General features: G+C 35.6%; 1 protein-coding gene across 1 annotated transcript in view; it reads left to right on the top strand.

Moving 5' to 3' along the window:
• Positions 1 to 10,900, top strand: part of LOC134540550 (paramyosin, long form) — an 88,514-nt gene extending 77,614 nt beyond the window's left edge. The window contains exons 16-19 of the mRNA XM_063383364.1: positions 1,893 to 2,057; positions 2,990 to 3,196; positions 7,166 to 7,366; positions 9,898 to 10,900. Coding sequence (XP_063239434.1) covers positions 1,893 to 2,057; positions 2,990 to 3,196; positions 7,166 to 7,366; positions 9,898 to 10,110 — 786 coding nt within the window. The 3' untranslated portion in view covers positions 10,111 to 10,900. The remainder of the gene's footprint in view (positions 1 to 1,892; positions 2,058 to 2,989; positions 3,197 to 7,165; positions 7,367 to 9,897) is intronic.
• Positions 10,901 to 20,937: the final 10,037 nt, after the last annotated feature.

The following is a 20,937-nucleotide window of genomic DNA, read 5'->3' as shown; positions in this document are numbered from 1 at the left end:
GCAAAAAAGAGGGGGGGGGGGCGCATAAATCCATTCATGCCCCGGGTGCCAGAGACTCTAGTTGCGGCCCTGCTCATTCCCATTTCACACTTACGGTTTTGCAAACGTAAGTGGGGCTTCTCAGAGAGGGGCTTTTTGATTCCACGGGGAGGGGGGGGGCAGCCCCCTTCCACCCGGCTCCTTCGGTATCTGCGCCCATGCTTATAGATACCAACATCATCAACTGCTTCTAGCAAGCGTGGCTACAGAAAAAGTGTGGGGGCCGTGGGGGGCAATAGCCCCTCCCGAGCACGAATTGTATTATCATATTTTAGTTTTTAGGGTATGTAAAGTTTACTTAAGAACGTGTATTCATCTTTTCTTACATCGAAAGTTGTATAAAATTATCAAAGATCAGTATTTGAGACCAAAAATGTGTAAATATGCCAAGCCAAATATCTGACATGCATCCTTTTCTTTATTTTCTACGATAGCCTCTCCAGAAACTCCTCCTGGATCTGCCCCTGGCTATCAGCCCGCGGCCAGGGCAGCAAATTAAAATGCCATCATCTTCCGCCTTCAGTCTGATTCATTCTATCTGTTCTTCCCACCTTCTCCTTGGTCTTCCTTCAGACTTTTCTGTGTTCTTCAACTCCCATCATTTTCCCAGGCAGCCTCTCTTTTCCCATTATCTGGACATGGCCAACCCTTCTCAATATTACTTTTTACATGACCTCATTCAAGTCCTTTACTCCTGCTCTAGCTTGCACTATCTCATTCCTGATCCTGTCTCGCCTCGTAACTTCCAACTATAGATCAATTACTTAAATCATATGCTGGACTGGTGCTGTGCTTTTACTTTTCTTTTTTTAATAATGGTGGGTCAGTGGATAAAATTCAATTGTATTTAGAAGTTTCGTACTAACGATTAGTTTGGAAAACCTAATTTACAAGTTTCTTTCCACTCTCATGTATAAATGTTTATTTATTTATATTAGGTAAATAAGATATAAGTTTTTCTAAGAAATTTCCAAATGTAGGCTAACAATTTTAACTCATAATTCAAGCAGAAATATTTTACCTCAACACAATTTTTTTTTTCCTAACCGAAGTTAAAACTAAGTGTATTTGGGAGGGGTCTGGGTTTGGGAGAGACTCTAAGTGCGTCTCAGTCCGAAGCCTATACGCTCTAATCATTCAGGGGTTAGCCATGCGGGAGAGGGAGCATGCATCGTGTGCTAGGAGGGGGATTGGCCAGCCATGGCAGCGATTGGCGCCATGACTAACTCCCCTCACTGACTATTCTAGACTATAAACTAGATAAATTGGGCCCAGGTAAAACCTGCATAGACACAGGGAAAACCCTGGGCACTTACATGCGGGATGCAAAAATTCATGCATTATTGGCAAGCAGGTTGAATACGGGAAACAGAAGGATGGTTCAGGATGAAGAGTTGGACAGAGTAGGAAAGAGTCTACCATGCGGAGGGTTGGGGGCTTGCACATTGTTGTGCGCATTGTTTTGGGCGGTACTGGTTGTTTCGGGGGCGACTTTAGTCGTTTCCCGCCAGGCTGCCAGCCAGCCAATCGGCAATAACATTCCGTCCGTTTTGTAGGTATATGTGCGTGTAAAGGTATACGTGTATTTGTATGTAGGTGTGCACACGAAAGTATTTGAATATATATATGTATGTGTGTATATATATATATATATATATATATATATATATATATATATAAGGTAAATGTATCTCCCCGTGTTTAAAATTAGCAATTGGGGGAATATCTTCGCGCTTAATCCCAGTGGCAAAATTCCTGCGTTTATTAGTCCAAGTGCATGGCCCACTAGGCGGTTCCACCACCGCCCAAGGGGTACTTCCCATGGACTGTGTACGCCTCGCGTTTTCCCGCAGGCCCTTCGCGCCAAGAGGGCAGTGGAGCAGCAGTACGAAGAGGCGCACACTCGCATCAACGAGCTGACCACCATCAACGTGAACCTGGCCTCCATCAAGTCCAAGATCGAGCAGGAGCTGTCCACTCTCGCCAGCGACTACGACGAGGTCACCCGGGAGCTCAAGGTAAGTCACGCGAGAGGCGAGGACCCGAGGTTGCTTGAGGTCAGGGGTTGGTGTGATACCACCTGGAACTCCAAGGTCAGTAGCTGGGTCGAGGTCAAGAACCTAGACGAGCAAGACGAGCTCTTCGAGGTCAGTGGTTGGTGTGTTTTCTCGAGGTACTCCCACATCAGTAGCCAGTGTCGTGTCATCAGAAACTCCAAAGTCAATAGCCAATAGAGGTCACTTTGAATTTACATGTTGGATGTTGTACGCTTAATGTTTAGAAGCTGGTAGGTACCTACAGTTTGCTTGACTTGTTTCATTGTTTCAAACACAAAAGTGAAATGAATTTCATTTCCAAATGTTTTTGTAAGCATATATTTCATACAAACTTGACATGTGTGTTTGACATATTTAATAACATTATGCATTTATGTTTGACAAAACATCGAACAATTAACTCAAGTACAAAGTATTAAAAACAGTTTTTAAAAACAAATATGTAATGTTGTTTTTATCTCTGAAGCCTAATCATTACTTGAATTTTATGCAAACGTTGGAGTTCCCAAGTTGAGTATTCCCGGAGATATTAGTGTGACGTCAATTTTCTTTTAAAATTTAATCATTAAGAAAACTAACACATACATGATATATGATATCGTCACTTAAGAAACAACACTGCCTAAATGTCATTTTTTAAAATTATTTTTTAGTATCTTCCTGGACACGTAAGCATTCAGCGTCTTCTCACGAAGTGAATTAGCCGAAAACTTAACAGAATGCGCTGCTATTGTCTTTTTTCTAACACCGGCCATCATTCAGTTCCAGCATGGCGCATAGCTCTCCAGAAAAATTTGATTTTGGTCACACAAGAGGTGTTGTTTCTTAAGCGACGATATGGACTGGACCCTCCTGGTTGACAACAACTGGCCACGGCCCTGATCCGCCCGCAGGCGTCCGACGAGCGCTACCAGAGGGTGCAGGTGGAGCTGAAGCACACCGTCGAGATCCTGCACGAGGAGCAGGAGCGCATCGTCAAGATCGAGACCATCAAGAAGTCGCTGGAGATCGAGGTGAAGAACCTGTCCGTGCGGCTGGAGGAGGTTGAGGCCAACGCCATCGTCGGCGGCAAGAGGATCATCAGCAAGCTGGAGGCCAGGGTGAGCGACCAACACCGTCCCATCATCGCTGCTTTCACGTAGTTAGAACTGCAGTAGTTATCCCATTTCCTTTCCAAATTCCAACATTGTTTTAAATAATTTGAGATAAGTTGGTGTATTGAGATAATTAATAGTAGCCTATATGCACATGTAAAGTGTCCAATATTTATCCTCTATTACTAACTTTTTTAAACCACTTGAAAATTTTACATTACCATTATATTGCAGTAGATACAGGTAAACAAATGAAAGTTAAAAATTAATTATAGGCCTCATGTGGTATGCCCATACTGACTCAATTTTGTCCCTTTTTTTTTCCACTTAACGGCTCACTTTTGTTATTTTGTTATGTTTGTATAAAATAGTAAATAAAATTTGTGTGTTTCTGTGAATGTTTCGCAGAAAATTTTCCTGTAAATCATGGGAAACCTTTCCCAAAAATACTTCTCTGGAAAAATAACATCTCTAATAGATGACTCTAGAAGAGAAAAGATGTTTAATGGGAACTAAGCCCCACCACAGGCGCGTAGGAACCGGGGGGGCGACCCAGGCGACTGCCCGGCCATAACATTTCATGGCCGGGCAAAGTGATGGTTTTGCCCGGCCATTGCATCAGATGAACAAGAGGCATTGTCTTCATTGCAATGTTAAGTGGTTTTGTGGAATTTTCTTGTCTGTGCGTTACCTTATTCTTAAAATAAATTAAGACTTTTCGATAAGTGTACAGGCACGATAAATACGGCAACTGTTCTTGTTTTCTTCTAAATATTCACGTTTCACAGTGCTGATAGCGGAAATATTATTGTGGGATATAAGACCAGTAAATGATTCCGCCCGTTGCAGTAGCTTACGCTCCGTTTTTGTCCACCCTTGTCTACCTGACCTTCAGCCCTTGCATTCACCCCGCCTCGTTTCTACCTAACGGTAACGACCTGACGTGCAGAGCGCTTTCCACATCAGTCATCATTCTACAGCTGTACGTCTTGCTTGGAGAAAATTTATAACAGTATTTTAATTTTTGCTGCGTACAATGATTCAGAAAAGCATAAACTTTTTCTTCAACAACCGTTCTGCACAGTCCTGCAGTTCATCACAACCACCGCCTAAAAGGCTGTAATGCCTGTGAAGACAAAGATCCTAAAGAAGAGTTGGATTCCTTTAACTCAGGTATTACTTTTGAGCAGTTTAGACTGAGACGAATTTTTACATGATCCCGAAAACCATATGTAATATACCTACCTATTTAACATTAAAGTTTAGTATGTCGGTACATTATTTTTTTCCGCTAGTCGCTCGTGATTATTCCATCGAGTAATAAAAAAATTTCTTTGAATCTACAAATCATTGAACAAGAATTTATCAAGCAGTTTTGCAGTTATTTTTAAGCATCTTCACTCGCCTATTCTGTGGGGTTCGCATTTTAAACTTATTCTTAAGGGGAGTCTGACAGTAAAAAAATTAAAATATTGACCTTTTTAATTTTTAATACCAAAATAAAATTTCTACTTTCCTGAATAAAATGATATGAGTGTTATTGCGAAAAGCTTTTTTTCATCTGTATTTTTATTTTTTATTTTTTTTAAAGTTGAACTGCATTTTTCGAAAAATTAATTTTTGTGACATTTTTAATTTTAAATTCTAAAAAAATTATTTTGACCTTTCTGAATACATACAATGTAAATACTTTCTAGTACTCCTTCAATAAAAAATATAACAAATAGTAAATTTTCAAAACTTTGGAGCCTTAATTCAGATTTAGTTGATGTATAGACCTTTCCTGTATTGACCTTGATTTATTAAGTCTGACAGTAAAAATAAAAAAAGAAATTTTTTTGTTCATTTTTAATGTCAAAATAATATTAATACTTTCCTGAATAAAATTATATGATTGTTATTGCAAAAAGGTCTTTTTCCATTTATATATTTTTTATTTTTTTAAGTTGAACTGCATTTTTTGAAAATTATTATTATTTTTTAACTTTCAAATTTTAAATGCTAAAAAAAAAAAATTATTTTGACCTTTCTGAATACAATCTAAATACTTTCTACTACTCCCTTCAATAAAAAAATATAATGAATACTGAATAGTATATTTTAAAAAAATTGGAGCCTTACTTGAGATTTGATTGATGTATAGACCTTTCCAACTTGCCTTTAAAATGAATTCTACGAGGCGAAAACTGAAAAGTGAACACTGTTTAGTGATGCTGAGCCTTAAGTAAATTTGTTATACAAAAAATTTAAAATTTCTGCTAGTAGTACATTCTATTTTAATGCACGAAATATGCTTAAATAGCACCATTTTGCTCCTTAGGATACAATTTTTTTTTTAAGAGGGAGAGCCCCTGGACACCCCCTTTGTTAAATCCACCATTTATAATGATACTCTCCTTTGCCCCCCCATTAAATATTTGCTTCCTACGCGCCTGCCTCACCAGATTGCATTTCCAAATATTTTGCCACAGATTTGAATGTAGCTATCAGACATAATGTTTTAGGTCAGACATAGCATGGGATCTAGCTTTGGGCACTTGTTGAAGTAAAAATTTGTTTAAATGAGGTAATTGATCTGACAGCTTTAGTTAGTTACCTGTATGAAATAATTAGTAATTACCTCCTGACAGTTACAGACTTAAACCTGTTAGTAAATACCAGAAGTAGTAAAGTATAAAAGCTGTGGAATATATCATTAAATGCCTTGTCATGCCCAAGTTTGAATAAAAAGTTAATAAATATAAATAATAGAAAAATTCACAATTGTTGAAACTAATCCTCCTAAATAAACTAAATTAACTATTCATAATTTTCACTTTTAGTGACAGTTAATTACACCCTTTAGGCACAAAAATGTTTTTAACTTTAGTTTATTAATATTTATGGTGGTTAAAAATTAGGCTAAAGGCTATGCTTCGTACACATCAGATTTTTAGATTTTTTGAAATTCCAAACGTGTCTGAATAAATATTGTGAAAATCGGTGTAACATAAGTGAAGTATCATAGCTGTGAAGACACAGAAAATAACATTCCAGCGACTGACTATGTTACAATTAGTCGGGCAAACATTTTATATGAACAACAAAAATTAAAGTGCAACACTCATATAGTGAAATGTACGTGAAAAAATAAACACATTTTTGTACTTAGTAAATAAAATAATCTATACTAAAATATTACCAAATCTAAAACTGTATTTAACCGAAAATAATGTGACTCTGAACATAATGCGACCACCCGACTTTTTAAAATGAGTTTCTGTAAAAGACTTCACGGATTGGAAATCCCAATCCAAGTATATACCGGTAGCAATTGAAAATTATTTAAATTAATAAATTCATTTCATATTTAACTAAGCTGTTCCCAAAAGGGCTAGTCACAAGTTCACAATTGTGCGACTCCCACTGTAGTTTCCACAGTTTTGGTAAAAATATACTATTATATTCAAGTAAATTATTTTGTATGAAGCTGAAAATGGGGTGAATAGGTATAAACATTGGGATGAATATAAACAGTCTGCTCAAAGAATCTTTATGTATAAAACTATTTAATTTAATTTTTTTTATATATAATAATTTATTTACTGATATTATTTATAATGATTTTGAATGAAGAAATTAGTTTTTTTTTTCTTTATTACTTTTTCTTTTTCCTTTTTCTGTTTTGGTCACTGCAATTATGTGGCCCGCTCACCCTTGAGTTTTGGCCAATTGCTCTTGCACCTACCTGCTGCTGATTCCACAGGTTGTACTTGCCTGCTCTTGGTGCCGATTGGAGAAGGGGGTCTCCAAATATTTCCAATGACAACTTGTTACTTGTTTCTTGTACATGTGTGTCGTGCCCACCGCTCAAGGGTGGCATGTTACAAATGCATAAATAAATAAAAATATTTAAAGATTCTTTCAGCGGACTATATCCTCCAGTACGTTGCGATGAGGTACAGCCGTGGCTGATGTGTGGTGATGGTCGCGCAGATCCGCGACATTGAGCTGGAGCTGGACGAGGAGAAGCGCCGCCACTCGGAGACCATCAAGATCCTGCGCAAGAAGGAGCGCACCGTCAAGGAGATGCACATCCAGTGCGAGGAGGACCAGAAGAACATCGCGCTGCTGCAGGAGGCCCTGGACAAGGTCAACCAGAAGGTGTCCATCTACAAGCGACAGCTGCAGGAGCAGGTAGGCTCGGCAGGCCGGCACTCTCCGGTGCTTACGGTCGCCTGGTGTTGGTCAGCCACAGTAATAAAATGGTAGCACTGCATACTGCATTACCATATTGTGTCCAAAACTACCGTCAGTAATTGGGTACAAAATGAGGTGACACAGTGGTAACAGGTGTCTACAGGTCACCAGAGGCCTGACAAGTCACGATACGATTTCACTTTCAGCGGCCCTTTGCTTACTTACATTAGACCCGATTATTCTTCACCAAATGTACATGTAACCACTGTAACACATTAAAACTGAATGATAAAGTAGACGAACCATAGAGCTGTAACTTAAGCTGTTCGCTATCTTGAAGTGACATCCCTTCACACTGGTAGATGCAGGGATGAAACCCTCCCCCATAAATTTTGCAGAAGAGATACTTTTGGCTTTTCAGTCACTCTTCATGTAGAGTGAAAGGTCTTTCTTTAATCCGGTATGTTTGAAACCAGGACCAGGCCGGACTGGCCATTCTGCCGGTTTATCGAACATCAATACAGATTTAATGGGAATACTATACGTTAAATGTAAAAATGTACTTGCTAGAAAACAGGAAACACTGTACCGAAATGAAAACCGACAGAAACGATGAACTCTGAACAAACTAAAAAAGCAGGCAGCGCGGTAATACAACCTGGAGGCTACGGTAAACAGCCGGAGTCCCCCTTAAAAGACCTGAAAGCAAGCGGCTCATTGGTGCTGGATTAAAGAATGTGTTGAACTATAGAATGCATGACAAGACCCTTAAATGAACTCTATTTTTTGTAATTTGTGTTGTATTTCTAAAATTCTGCAAAAAAAATTCTTAGCTTGTCAAATTAAAAAAAAATTGTCTGAAAACACAAGTGCTGTTCTGTAATTCTGGCAATGCCAAAAAATATACTACACCTTTGGTCCCTCAGCAAGGATAAGTTGGACCTGAGCACCGATGTTACCGTATATTTACACAAAGGTTTGGTTTACTCAACAGTTGAAAATTTTTCGAAATTCAAATGTTCTTGGCAAGTGTCTTTCCAATACGGATTGTGCCCCCTACTGTATATAAAAACGATGGTTTTAAAAAATTTCACAAACAGTCTTCTTCTATAAAATGAGCTCAAAACTTTACTTTGTACGCATAAGTAAAAAACCAAATATTTTGACACCCCTTTTACATGTATGGAGACCCCATTAAAATATTCTAGAATATTCATAGCAAAAGTTTCAATTTCTTATGAAAGCAAAATATAATCTATGAAAATTTTAACATTCTGTGGTACAGTTTATGAGCAAGAAGCATGCTGAAAATGAATGGCCAGATTGGCAGAGTAGCAGCAATGATAGACCTTGTAGCCATTCAAAAACCCACAGGACAACACAACATGGACTAGGAAGCAACAGTGGTTCTAGTCCTGGCAGTTAAGTATGTAGGCACTTGAAAAGTAGAACGTCTGAATCTAAAAACAAATTGAGTACATCCATGACAAGCACATATTATGAAGAATTATGCCTTTCAGTAAAATACCAATCAGTAAACTCAACGAACAAACCGACTACGAAAATTGATCACAGTTAAAAAATTACAAATTGCAAAACACTACAAATAAATATAGCAAATTAAAACACAGAAGACCCACTTTTAAAAAAAAAAAACCTTTCCTTCATACCAGTGAAATATTTGTTCTTTAGTGTGTTTTTAAAAACTATTACTAGCAGCAATACCCAGCGTTAACTGGGCTGAACGGTGATATATTGTCCGTGAGTTAAAGTAAAATGGATAGCGCTATATGACAGTGTGATGGACATAAAGAAATAACACACAATTACTGTTTGTATGTCGCATGGCCATCGGTTAAAAAGGTTTAGAAGTTGACCAGCTGCAGCACCATCTCGTGGTGAGTTATAGGTAAAAACACTTTAATGTGCTTTCATGGTGATTGGTCAAATGGTGTCAGAGTTTAACTATGTAATATATACCAACATCCATTTATATATATATATGCACACACACACATATATATATGTATGTGTGTGTGTGTGTGTGTGTGTATGTATATATATATATATATATATATATATATATATATATATATATATATATATATATATATATATATAGGCTCCTGTGTTTAATTAACATGAGAAATTTGTGGGCACTTGAGACATAAACCGACAATTGGTTTGCCTAAAATTGACATTTTTGGAAGCCCTTCTTAATGTATACTTGCCTCTGTCTCGTGGCAAATTCAACATTACCAAGTGAAATTTTTAAATTGTCACAAACACAAATATGTTACTTTTATACCAAAACTTACACTAATGTTTGTTAACAAAGAAAAACATAACATAGCACGTTTAGATAGAATTTGGTCGAGGAATATTTTTTAATTTTGGCTACCAACTTGACAGGTTTTACATTTGGCTGTGTTAACAGTTAATCATAAGCAGTTAAGGGCAGTGGTTGGTATGGATGCGCTGTAGACCTGCAAGTGGGAGATGGTGACTGTACATCTCTCTTCCCGCAGGAGGGCCTGTCCTCGCAGAGCGTGACGCGCTCGCGCCGCTTCCAGCGCGAGCTGGAGGCCGCCGAGGACCGCGCAGACACGGCCGAGAGCAACCTGTCGCTGATCCGCGCCAAGCACCGCACCTTCGTGACCACCAGCTCGGTGCCGGGCAGCCAGGTGTACCTGGTGCAGGAGACCCACCGACACACCACCACCACCTCCGAGGGCATCTAGGCGGGGCTAGTCCCTCCCCCCCTCGTTGGTCCCCCAGGGACGCACTTCCGACCACCTCACAAACACAAACAAGTCACACCACACATACTGTAAATAACACGTCGAGGTCCAGAGGTCGCCAGTGAAAAATAAAAAATAAAAATCTGCCCACGCTAACTTTCAACGAGCTGGACACAGCGAACGGGAACTTCTGTTGAAACTGCGCCAAGATGGTCCCCTGTACAGCATGACAGTTCCAGACATCTCAGCAAGGTAACGTTGTGTTTCTGGAACGTAATGAATATGTTGCAGGCCGTACAGGGTCCACAAAAACGCCTCTCCAGTGCATTTACAAATCGACGTAAGCATCACCCTACTCCCTAGGCTGGGTGGAGTCAGGTGATGTCATTCGAGTGGGGTCCCGATAGACTTAACGTCAGGCCGACACCAGGGGTGCCTAGCAACACAACTTCCCATTCCCAGAGGTTTCATTGGGCAAAAAGATAGCGTACCCACTAACGAATTTAAAAATTACTTTACACGCAGTTTGATCAAAGAGCATCAAATTTTGAATGCTGAATGTGCTGAAAGAAGTGCCCATGCTTCCATAAAGGAAAGCAACTGAAAATAGGTCATGAGTGAGCTTGTGTGATTCGTAACAAAAGGGAGTTCTTGTTTATATATAAATAGAACATGCTAAGCCCATTTAATTAATGACTTCATCAACAGCATGGAACATTTTGGTAATGTTAAGTATATTGTAACAAATTATGATAAAAGTTTTGAATAAAGTTATTGTGCTAAATTAAAATTTTGTATTAATTTTTTTTTAATTTCCAAGTTTCTACAATTTTTTCATAAGAAATTCTGGCTCATTGTTTTAACCCTTATCCTTAAATCAACTATAGCCACTCACTCTTTCTCTCTTTCTCTCTATCTCTAGTTCAGTACACTTTATCCTTAATCCCTAAGCATTAAGTTTTAAGTCAGCTAAGTAGTCTATCTCGTGTCTACCATACAAAGTGGTAGCCAAAAAATAATGCACACTCATAAATTAAACAAATAAAGAAGGTACACATGTATTCATAAAAAATAAAAAAAGTCCGCTGCTTCAGATTAAATACTTTAAATATTTTAACAGTTTCGTAGTTACAGACAAAAAATAGGGGTTGAAATAATTTTCAATTAGAAAAAAATTAGAACAATATTTTTCATTATATTATTTTGAAAGTTGTATCATAGAAGAAAATATAAATGTACACTCAAGTATAAATACACAGCTGCACATTGAAACTAAGATAAAACATGTTATTCTTTTTAAACTGCATAATTAATAAAGTATTACTATTAGTGGTCACAGGATGGAATGAAATTATTAAGAACAGTGACACAAGTGAAAAAATTTTGCTGCTGATACAATCATTACACAAATTATGCAATATGCAGCTATTATTGTTAAAATTTAAATTTTCCCATGTTTATACAACCACATAAGCAAAAATCATTACAGAACACAAATATCTAACTTTCAGATTAACAAAACACAAAAAAAACAACTATTTACACATGAACAGTTTACAGTATATATTTATATTTTACTGTCATCTAAAACAAGAACAAAAGATTGTATAAACAATATCATTAAAGCTGAAACTAACATTTATTAACATGAATGATGATTGCTGCCAGGTAAGAAATGTACATCAAGAGTACTTAATATTACATATCTTTCAAACAATGAAAATTTGCTACATTAAACACCTAATTTTTTGTTCATTTGATTAATAATTAATGAAAACAATTAAACATCAAATGACACATCAAAAAATGTTCATACACGTATATTACAGAGCATACTAGATGCAATGTGAATATCACTCTTTTCTCCAATCAAAAATGTATCCTTATAAAATGCACACGTCAAAAATATGTGCAATATACAGTACCGTAACCTCATTTATCAATATTTTATTTTATTTTATTTTATTGGAAACAGCACGAAATAGAATTATTTGTATACAAATAGAGTAATAATTACTTTACATAACAGTTTTATATGAAAAACAGCACATTTTATTTTGTAGAATTTTCACACTCCAGAACATATTGTTTGGGACTAAAACTCCTTAATTATACATAGAAGCATTAAATTTACAACAGTAAGGCTTTAAATTACCTATAATGAGCAACACATGTTTTGAACTTTAGCTGCTATGACTAGGGAAAGTTACCTTGGCCAAATTTCCTGCTATAATAAGAGTAACATGTGGCATCATACTTGCTAAGTTTTTTTTCCCATTTCTCAGTTTATTACTATCATCTTTCTGCATAATAAGTGAAATTCAACATACAATAAATCTTTAATAAACTAAACTTTCCAGAATTACATTTTCTACATTAATTTGGTCTTTAATTGCCAAACAACAATTAGACACAATTCAATGGACAAGACATTTAGTTTAGATTATGAAATAATTATAGAAAAAATTTCAAATATAGTGAATGTACTTAACAATTAATCAATCTCTAACTAAAATGACTAAAGGCATCCCACAATGTTTTTATGGTACACAGGGTAAAAAAATTAAATGTCAGTGCAATATTGATTAATAAAAATGAAATAATTTTGCTTCAAACTATTTCCTCTCTATTATATAATATTTTAGTTTTTATATTTTAGTGTTTGTTTGGGTTACTTAGTTATTTCTGTTTGGTGACATGCACCCTAAAACCCAATTTCCCAGAGCTAATATTATTTTAGTTAAATGTTTAATAGTTTTTAACAAACATTTTTATACACTGTCCCCAATATATAACTAAAATACATCAAGAACAAAGTCATGTCAAATTAATATATATAAAAAGAAATGTTATATTTGGTGATGGGATGGTAATACAAAGAAAAAAAACCTTATTTTTTTTATTTGTTAATTTTTTATTTTATCCCGCAAAATTTGGTCAGTCAATTTTTAATAAATTTGCAACAAAAGTAGCCCATATACTGGTTTTAACATATAGGCTATAGATATTTGTGATATTCCACACCTAATGTGGTTCTACAAAGGTAGGTTTAGTTTCCTATAAGAAATTATAGCCTCGTAGATAATCAAGCAAGAGGATATTGGGTAAAAATAATTATCATACCATACATAGGTATCAACTACATTTGTACCATTTTATGTTGCAGATGCGTTAAGAGAAGAAAGTAATTCAGTTTCGTAACACGGGGAGCACTGTTTCCCTTAACGACATTCATACCACATGTTACAAATATTCTGAAGGATAGGTGATGATGACATGATGCACTTTTAAAAATTCTTGTCATGAATCTCTACCTAATATAAAAGAGGAATAGCAGTCTCACTGATACATGCTGTGTACCTGGCATTTTCAAACACAACACTACAGTAACCAAGGGGAAAAAAATCTTGTATTTCATGCAAAAAGGGTTGCTGACTATGTATTTAAAAAAAAAAAACTTAAAAGCACTTAAAACTTTTATTAACAATAGCCATGCAAAGAACACTAAATTAAAAATTGTATATAGTCATCGCATAACCCCTGCATAGAAATTATTAAAGTCCAAATTTTCAACATTTTGGAAGCCTGCCCACAAGTAGAACCAAATAGAGAGACTTTTTAGGATGAGAAAATTCTGAAAGTTTTAAAAACCTTGACACCAAAATTTTACATAATTATATTAGTTCTCTTAAAGAAATTATAATTATGTCATGAATGTGACATCAGCCTTTTCTTATGACCTCAAAAATTTATATTCTCTGACGGATTTTGATAGTTATTTTCATTGGAGGGTCCCCAAGGAAAAAAATTTATAAAATCAGATATCCACAGCTATCTAGAAAAAATACAAATTAATAATGATATTTTTTTTAATTTACAAGAAGTTACGTAACTTAAAAAGTCTACCAGTGAAAGAATGATTCATGTAAACATTAAATCATCAGCTGACAGATATCAAACATGCTTAATAGGACTGCAGTCCCAAATTTTTTTAATAGTTTTTCTACCAAAATTTTTAAAAAATATGGAACTTTTGCTGTATACTAACCACACTTAATTAGTTATAATAATTAGTTATATTGCAATGTTGTCTTTCAAAATCAGTATTAAAAAACTAAACAAAAAATAATAACAAATATAAAATTACAGAAATTCAATTAAAAATTTTATGTCAAAACAGGTTAGGCCTATGCTGGAATCAAAAAAATACAGCAATTAAATTAACTCTATCCTTGCAACAAAATTAAAATTAAAAACCAATAAAATGAACATACAACAGCTTTCAGATAAACGTACCAAAACTACAAATGGGTAGCAGGAGTTAAACAGAACAACATTCCGGTTAGGCCTTTAAAGACCAACTTGTTTGACATAGCAAGACTTTCAGAATATAATAGATAAAAAGAAAAGAAGGAAACGCTATTGACTTTGGACGGTTAATACGGGAGACCAAAAAAATCAAATGTTTTTGATACATAGAGCATTGCAAAAAAGTTGGAGTATGTTCAATCGAGGAATAATTATATGTATAACATATAACAGGATGCTACGGGTCAACAACATGCGGTACCTGCATTCTTAGAAAATAACAGTGTCTGAAACACATAAGCACCAACTTGATTAAAAATAAATTGAAAAGCCAGGTGTAATCCTTCCAATGATTAAAATTCTACATGATGCTACCTATTTCCTGAAGTGTGTGTACATAAGCTCCGAATTAGGCCTGTGTATTGTTTCAACTACCCTTCTAGGTGAAGGTAACTAGGTACTTGCTCATCACATGGTGTGTGTGTGTGTATGTATATTTATCAACAGATTAAACAGTGTGTTGAATGGTGTGAATAACAAACAGTAGAAATACAAAAGTTACTAATATGTGGCTGACTAATGTATTGCTTTTGTCAATGCTAATTTGCCTATTTAAAAAATGAACAATCATACAAATAACACTTCAGTCAATTATACAATACAATAATCAGGTAGAATGTTTATCAGCCTTGGCTTGACTTTAAAAATATCAACATCTGAAAGTATGCTTGTCATTCCTAAAAGAAATTAATGTTGAATTTCAATGGGTGTGTTTTACACATTATGCCTTTATCAAAGTGAGTTTCACCAATCAGTTAAATTGCAAGAGCTCTAATACAATTTTCAATTTACTTGATAATTGTCTAAAAATAAAGGAAACAACCAAAAATGGAACTAAACAGTTCCTTGTTTTATTTATATTTATTCTGTCGAGACACATTAAGATATTTTTAAAAACTTTACATGCAATTCAATATTTTACTTCCCCTGTGCCGTAACTTCGCCACCGCCATGCTCTTGAGTCCCGGTAAATGTTGAATACTACTATTCCAGCCACATGAGAAAAATGGTACTCGCAGATTAAGGGTTGATGTAAAATTATTGCAAACATTACCTGCAAATATTGTGACATAAATTTCTGTACTGCGTTAATAGTCAAGCTGAGACTGTTTTCAACTATAAATATCCCTGATCATGTTTTTGCCGCCATATTTCTCAAATTGGATACTAGCTACAAATTGGTCCAGTGGTTTTCCAGAGATCCTTAAGCATATAGCAAAGCTGAGGCTGTTTACTAATACACAGGGATGTTTAATTTCAGTACTTTACATACAGAGCCAAGATTTTTTTCCATTCTAATTGGTTTTCCACTCTAATTGTGCTTAATTAGGGTGAAAGACCGATTAGGGTGTAAAATATTATTGGCCCAGGTCATAACATATTGACATCAAACATTACTGTTTTTTTAATTAAGTCGCTGCTATGTTATATTTATAAGACTATCTGGAAAACCACAAGTTTCAGCTATTATGTAGGTAGGTACAGGGTTTTTTTTTCTTCATAAAACTGTTAATTATTCATTTTCTTTCCAACTCGACAATGAACTGAAGAGTTCACCCATTCAAATTGTAATTAAAAATTTCCCAAAATGAGACCACCTGTAGGCTTCTCTATTCATGGCTGACTAACAAACATTCTGCCCAGACAGGATTAACATGTCTATCAAGGCCCAAAGAAAGATAAGCACCAAACACAAGCCACGCATAGCTCTAATGTCAATGAAAGTTCGATTTCACTAGCACCAATGGAATCTTACAAAAGGATCTCGAGTTAAATGCAAGGCAGTCTAACACATCAGCTGGATAGTTACAACGGTTACAACCATTAGCAACTGCAGAGTAAATATGGAGATTTACGCCACAAGTAAAGCTAATTTGCAATTACATAAATGAGCACTTTTTAAGCACTGTGACCTGCTTCATTTAGGGAGGTGTTATAAATGATTGGCACCTATATACTAATTAATTAATATTTACATGAAATATGGTCGTACTTGTTAACATTTTAAGAGATATTGTTAATACTAAAATTCTACTTCTACTGACAATAAATTTAAATTACTAATTTTTAAAAGATATTTATTAGTTAAATCAGTAGAATTAAACATAATCATATTATTTCTTATACCTTTATTACCAAAAATAATTTTACTGGTAATAAGCAACAAAACTTAATCGTCATCCAAATGCCATTAACTCTACTGCACTGTCGTTTACAATGTTGACAGTGACGAGATGCACGACCGTGATCAAAACTTTAAAATAGTTTGCAAAATGAACCTTATTTTCTTTCCTGTGCAACTCTGCTCGTTCTGACTGACTGCTAACAAAGTACATTGTGCACTGCTGTCACACACAAAAAAAAACAAAGCAACTAAGCATTGATAAAAATACTTCACATCTGAGATGACACTTACAGAAACCAACACAGTTGAAGAAATTGTTTGTAAAAATTAAAAAAAAAGAAAAAAAAAGGTAACAGCCTTTTTTCAGAAATAAACTCCACAAGTTATATTGGTTAATTTATGACTCTGTATGATCTACAATGATGAAAACATTTATAATCTTAAAATCTGCAAACATGTTCTGTATCGTACATTAACAATAATTTGATAACATTTATTCATTGCATATATTCTCAATGTACATGTTTAAGTTATTTTTCTTTTATAGAAGACAGGATGATAAAAAATAGCTTGTAACTTATATCATCCTAAATACACTCATTTCTGTGCCAAGAAGCAATCTCTACAACCAATTCAATATTAAGTTTTATAAGTAGATAATTTGAACAAAAAAGATGTAAGTTCCTTGTAGTTAGGGCCAACAAGAAACAAGGGAGGAGGGAGGCACGAAGGGAGGAAAAAATCCCCAGGGTCGGAGCACCAAGAGGGGTCTATCGAGTATGGGAATATTTTTAATGCCTGTGTTTACCCTGATAGTAGACAAAAATTACAGTTCTATTGCTAATAAAATTAATTGGAAATATTACTAGTTCAGCAATGTTTCCAGATCACGTTTAAAGTTAAGTCCATTGCAACTTTTAGTCTTAAGATTTTTAAGTGAAACTTCTTTGCTGAGGGGACTACAGTTTTAGAGCGTTACGAAAATTACAATCACATGAGAGGAATAGTTAGGTACATGGTGGGAGAACCGGTAGAGGAAAGTGTTTCAGCGGTAATGCCACTCCAACGCATGCGCTAGCGGTCGAATGGTAAGATAGCAGGAGGAGAGGGGGAATAGGTATATAGCATAGCATGCTATATGCAGGGTGTCTACCAGATCTAGTAAATGAAATTCCCTGATTTTTCCAGGTTTTCCAGGTCTAAAACTGAATTTTTCCAGGTTTTCTTTAACACAATTACGACATTCCACGAGACTGAAAAAACTGCATAACAATACATTGATGGGTTTCAAAGTATTTAAACTTACTTAAATTAGTAAAAATATTACCTTCTTCTAGACGTGGCTAAAGTGACTCAATTGATGGCAAATAAAACATGCTGCTACAAATATTTCACACACTTACTTTTGCAAAAAAGATTAGTAAAAGGAAGCTCCCATCAATTTCGCAGTGACTCAACTTTTGCATCTATAGCACGTGCTTCAGAACAAGCCAAATCCAACACTCGAGCCTTCTTAAACTGCAATGCCTTGATCTCCTCTTCAACTCTTCTTTTTTCTGCCATCTTCTTGTCTGTAGCTTCCTTTTCTTTTTGTTTTGTTTGCAGGGCTTCCTTACGCCTACAACTAGCATTTCTTACATACTGTAACATGGACTTGATGATATCAACATGCTCTACACCTCCAGAACGTTTAACAAAGTCATACACTTGTCTTTGTGCAATCAGTGTTTCTTCCTGCAAGTTTTCAGTCAGCAGATAAGAAATTCACTGAAAATCCTCTTTCCAATGATGCATTTCCATCATCATCCTCACAAACTTTAGAAGGCCTATTTTGGCAACTAATGTATGTGCCTTAAGAATGAGCATCCACAAGTGATCAAGGCACCCATCTTCTCGAGAAAAAGACAAGAACAGTGCTTCAGAATCTTGCGAGGAACATACCAACTGATATGATCACTCAATGTTATCAGCTTCTTGTCCTGATAGCCACCTGTTTCGAAGACAACATTCTAAACTGTACTTCACACGCTGTTTCCTCACACCCGAATTTAAAGCCATAGACGGACATAAGCAGGAAATTCCTTTGGTAAGTTTGTACTTTAGGGGACTTTTGTTTTGAAGTTTTTTTACCATAACCTTTGGATAAGTCTTAACATCATTTTTCAGTAACAGGACAGACTTTTCTGGTAGTTTCTCTTTCTTGATGTCATGGCGTACTGCATAACCCAACTTGATATAGTTAGCAGTCAATAGATTTTCCTGGTTATCTACATCCAATCGAGATACACTGCATTTTTCCCTAAAGCTCTTCAGTACCTCTGGTTTCACAAACTTTCCTGCCAAAGTTAATAAAATGTCTACCAGTGAATCATACAGAAAAGGTTCCATGGGTGCTTCACTTTGGAACATTGTAAGAAACAATTCCAGCTCTGATGTCAAAGAGTGGAAGAATGTAAATTTTACTTCTAGAAGATTATCTTCAAGAGCACTTTTAACTACATTGAAAGACAGATGAAATAGAAACTTCACTAACAAATTTCTTTGGAACATTGTAAGAAACAATTCCAGCTCTGATGCCAAAGAGTGGAAAAATGTAAATATTACTTCTAGAATATTATCTTCAAGAGCACTTTCCACTACCTACATTGAAAGACAGATGAAATAGAAACTTCACTAACAAATTTCTTTAGGTGGGGTAACGTTTTCATGGCACGCTCAGCAACTGCAGTATTTTCTAACCATTTGATTGCACAAAATTTCTTGGGAAAAAGCTCTTATCTAGTTATTCTAATGTAATCTGCCCTCCTTGCAGGTACATGCTTAAACAAAAAGTAACTGTGCCTCAAAAAACCAACAACATCCCAATGTGTAGCAGAAATTCCAGTTTTGAAAGCACCATGGACCGTATGAAGCCCATAGCTACCAATTTCTAGCAACGATGGCGAATCTTCACCAAAAGTGTCTGTGATATGTATTTTCAAAGCTAAAAAAAATGCCCAGTTTATGTTGGGGGCATCCATAATTACTTAAAATTAAATGCACCTGTTGGTGTAATCCGAACGCGGGAAGCAAATGCCGTAGCACGTCACGTCAGCAGGACAACAGACCAGCTTGAACCAGTTTGTATCACGTGATATAACGCCACTTCCGAATCCGATGGTAAATAAAAGAAAATGGACGTGGGAACTGTTCGTTATTTGCCATTCAAAAATAAAAATGGGAGGGGATACACTTGATGCTACGTCAATGCAAGCTGATCAATAAACAAAAAAGTATTGCCAACTACAGCCTACCAAAAAAAAATTCCCTGATTTTTCCCTCATTACAATATTCCCTGATTTTTCCAGGTTTTCCAGGTTTTCCAGGGTCAGTAGACACCCTGTATATGCTAGTTGTAAGGGCCGGAATGGGAAATCGCAGGGGAGAGGTAGAAATGACGCAGAGTGATGCTACGCAATTCTCGTGACACAATTCTCAGTTTTTATAACAGCTAACGATTATATCTACAATTTATTTATTCACGTGAGAAAGAGTTATTGATTTGTGCTATGAAATTTTATAAGTATCATTAATTTTTATGTGAACAGTGTGATTGAAAATTTCAAAAAGATGCAAAGATTTGAGAGGTTATATTTACAACTATAACTTATTTTTGGTATGTGAACATTGTGATTTCAAATGTCAAAAGGATGTATAGGCTTGTGAATAGACTTTGAAAGTGTAATGAATCAATCTTTTGTATTGTAATGAAAAAATCAAGAGAAAAGTTTGAAATACATATATTAATATCATACCTAACTCTTTAAATCAAAGTGATACAAAAGAAATAATCTGAAACAAGTGTGTTATTGTTCTTTCATTTTGTTCAGCTAGAGATCATGATTTAAACATATGCCTAAAAATAATAAAAAGGCAGAAGCAAAAAGGCAGAAGCAGATAAGAGGTATTATCAAATACAACGTGGGAATAAACCACCAAAAGAGGCGCGAAAAAGTGCCAGTGAATGAACGAAAGAGTACAGGATGCAGAAAAAGGCATTTTTTTTATTTGACATTATACCCACATCCTTACTGTCGCGCTTTTTTTTAATGGTGGTGTCCGAAAAGTTGTATACTAATTAATACGGATGGGGACCGACAAAATTATTATCCCCCGGGGCCTTAGTTTATCTCAATGGCCCTGCTTGTAGAACAAAAGCAGATTATTAAGAACATAGAAACATAGATATCTGATGCCTGAGAGCAACATAAGACACTTTGAAGCATGTACAGGGTTTGTATAAAAAGTATTGGGAATAATTTTTTCCTGACGTGACAGTACATCGCAGGACGCTT

This window comes from Bacillus rossius, chromosome 1, assembly GCF_032445375.1.
Source record: "Bacillus rossius redtenbacheri isolate Brsri chromosome 1, Brsri_v3, whole genome shotgun sequence".
NCBI lineage: Eukaryota > Metazoa > Arthropoda > Insecta > Phasmatodea > Bacillidae > Bacillus > Bacillus rossius.
This window is presented reverse-complemented; position numbering and strand designations above follow the sequence as displayed.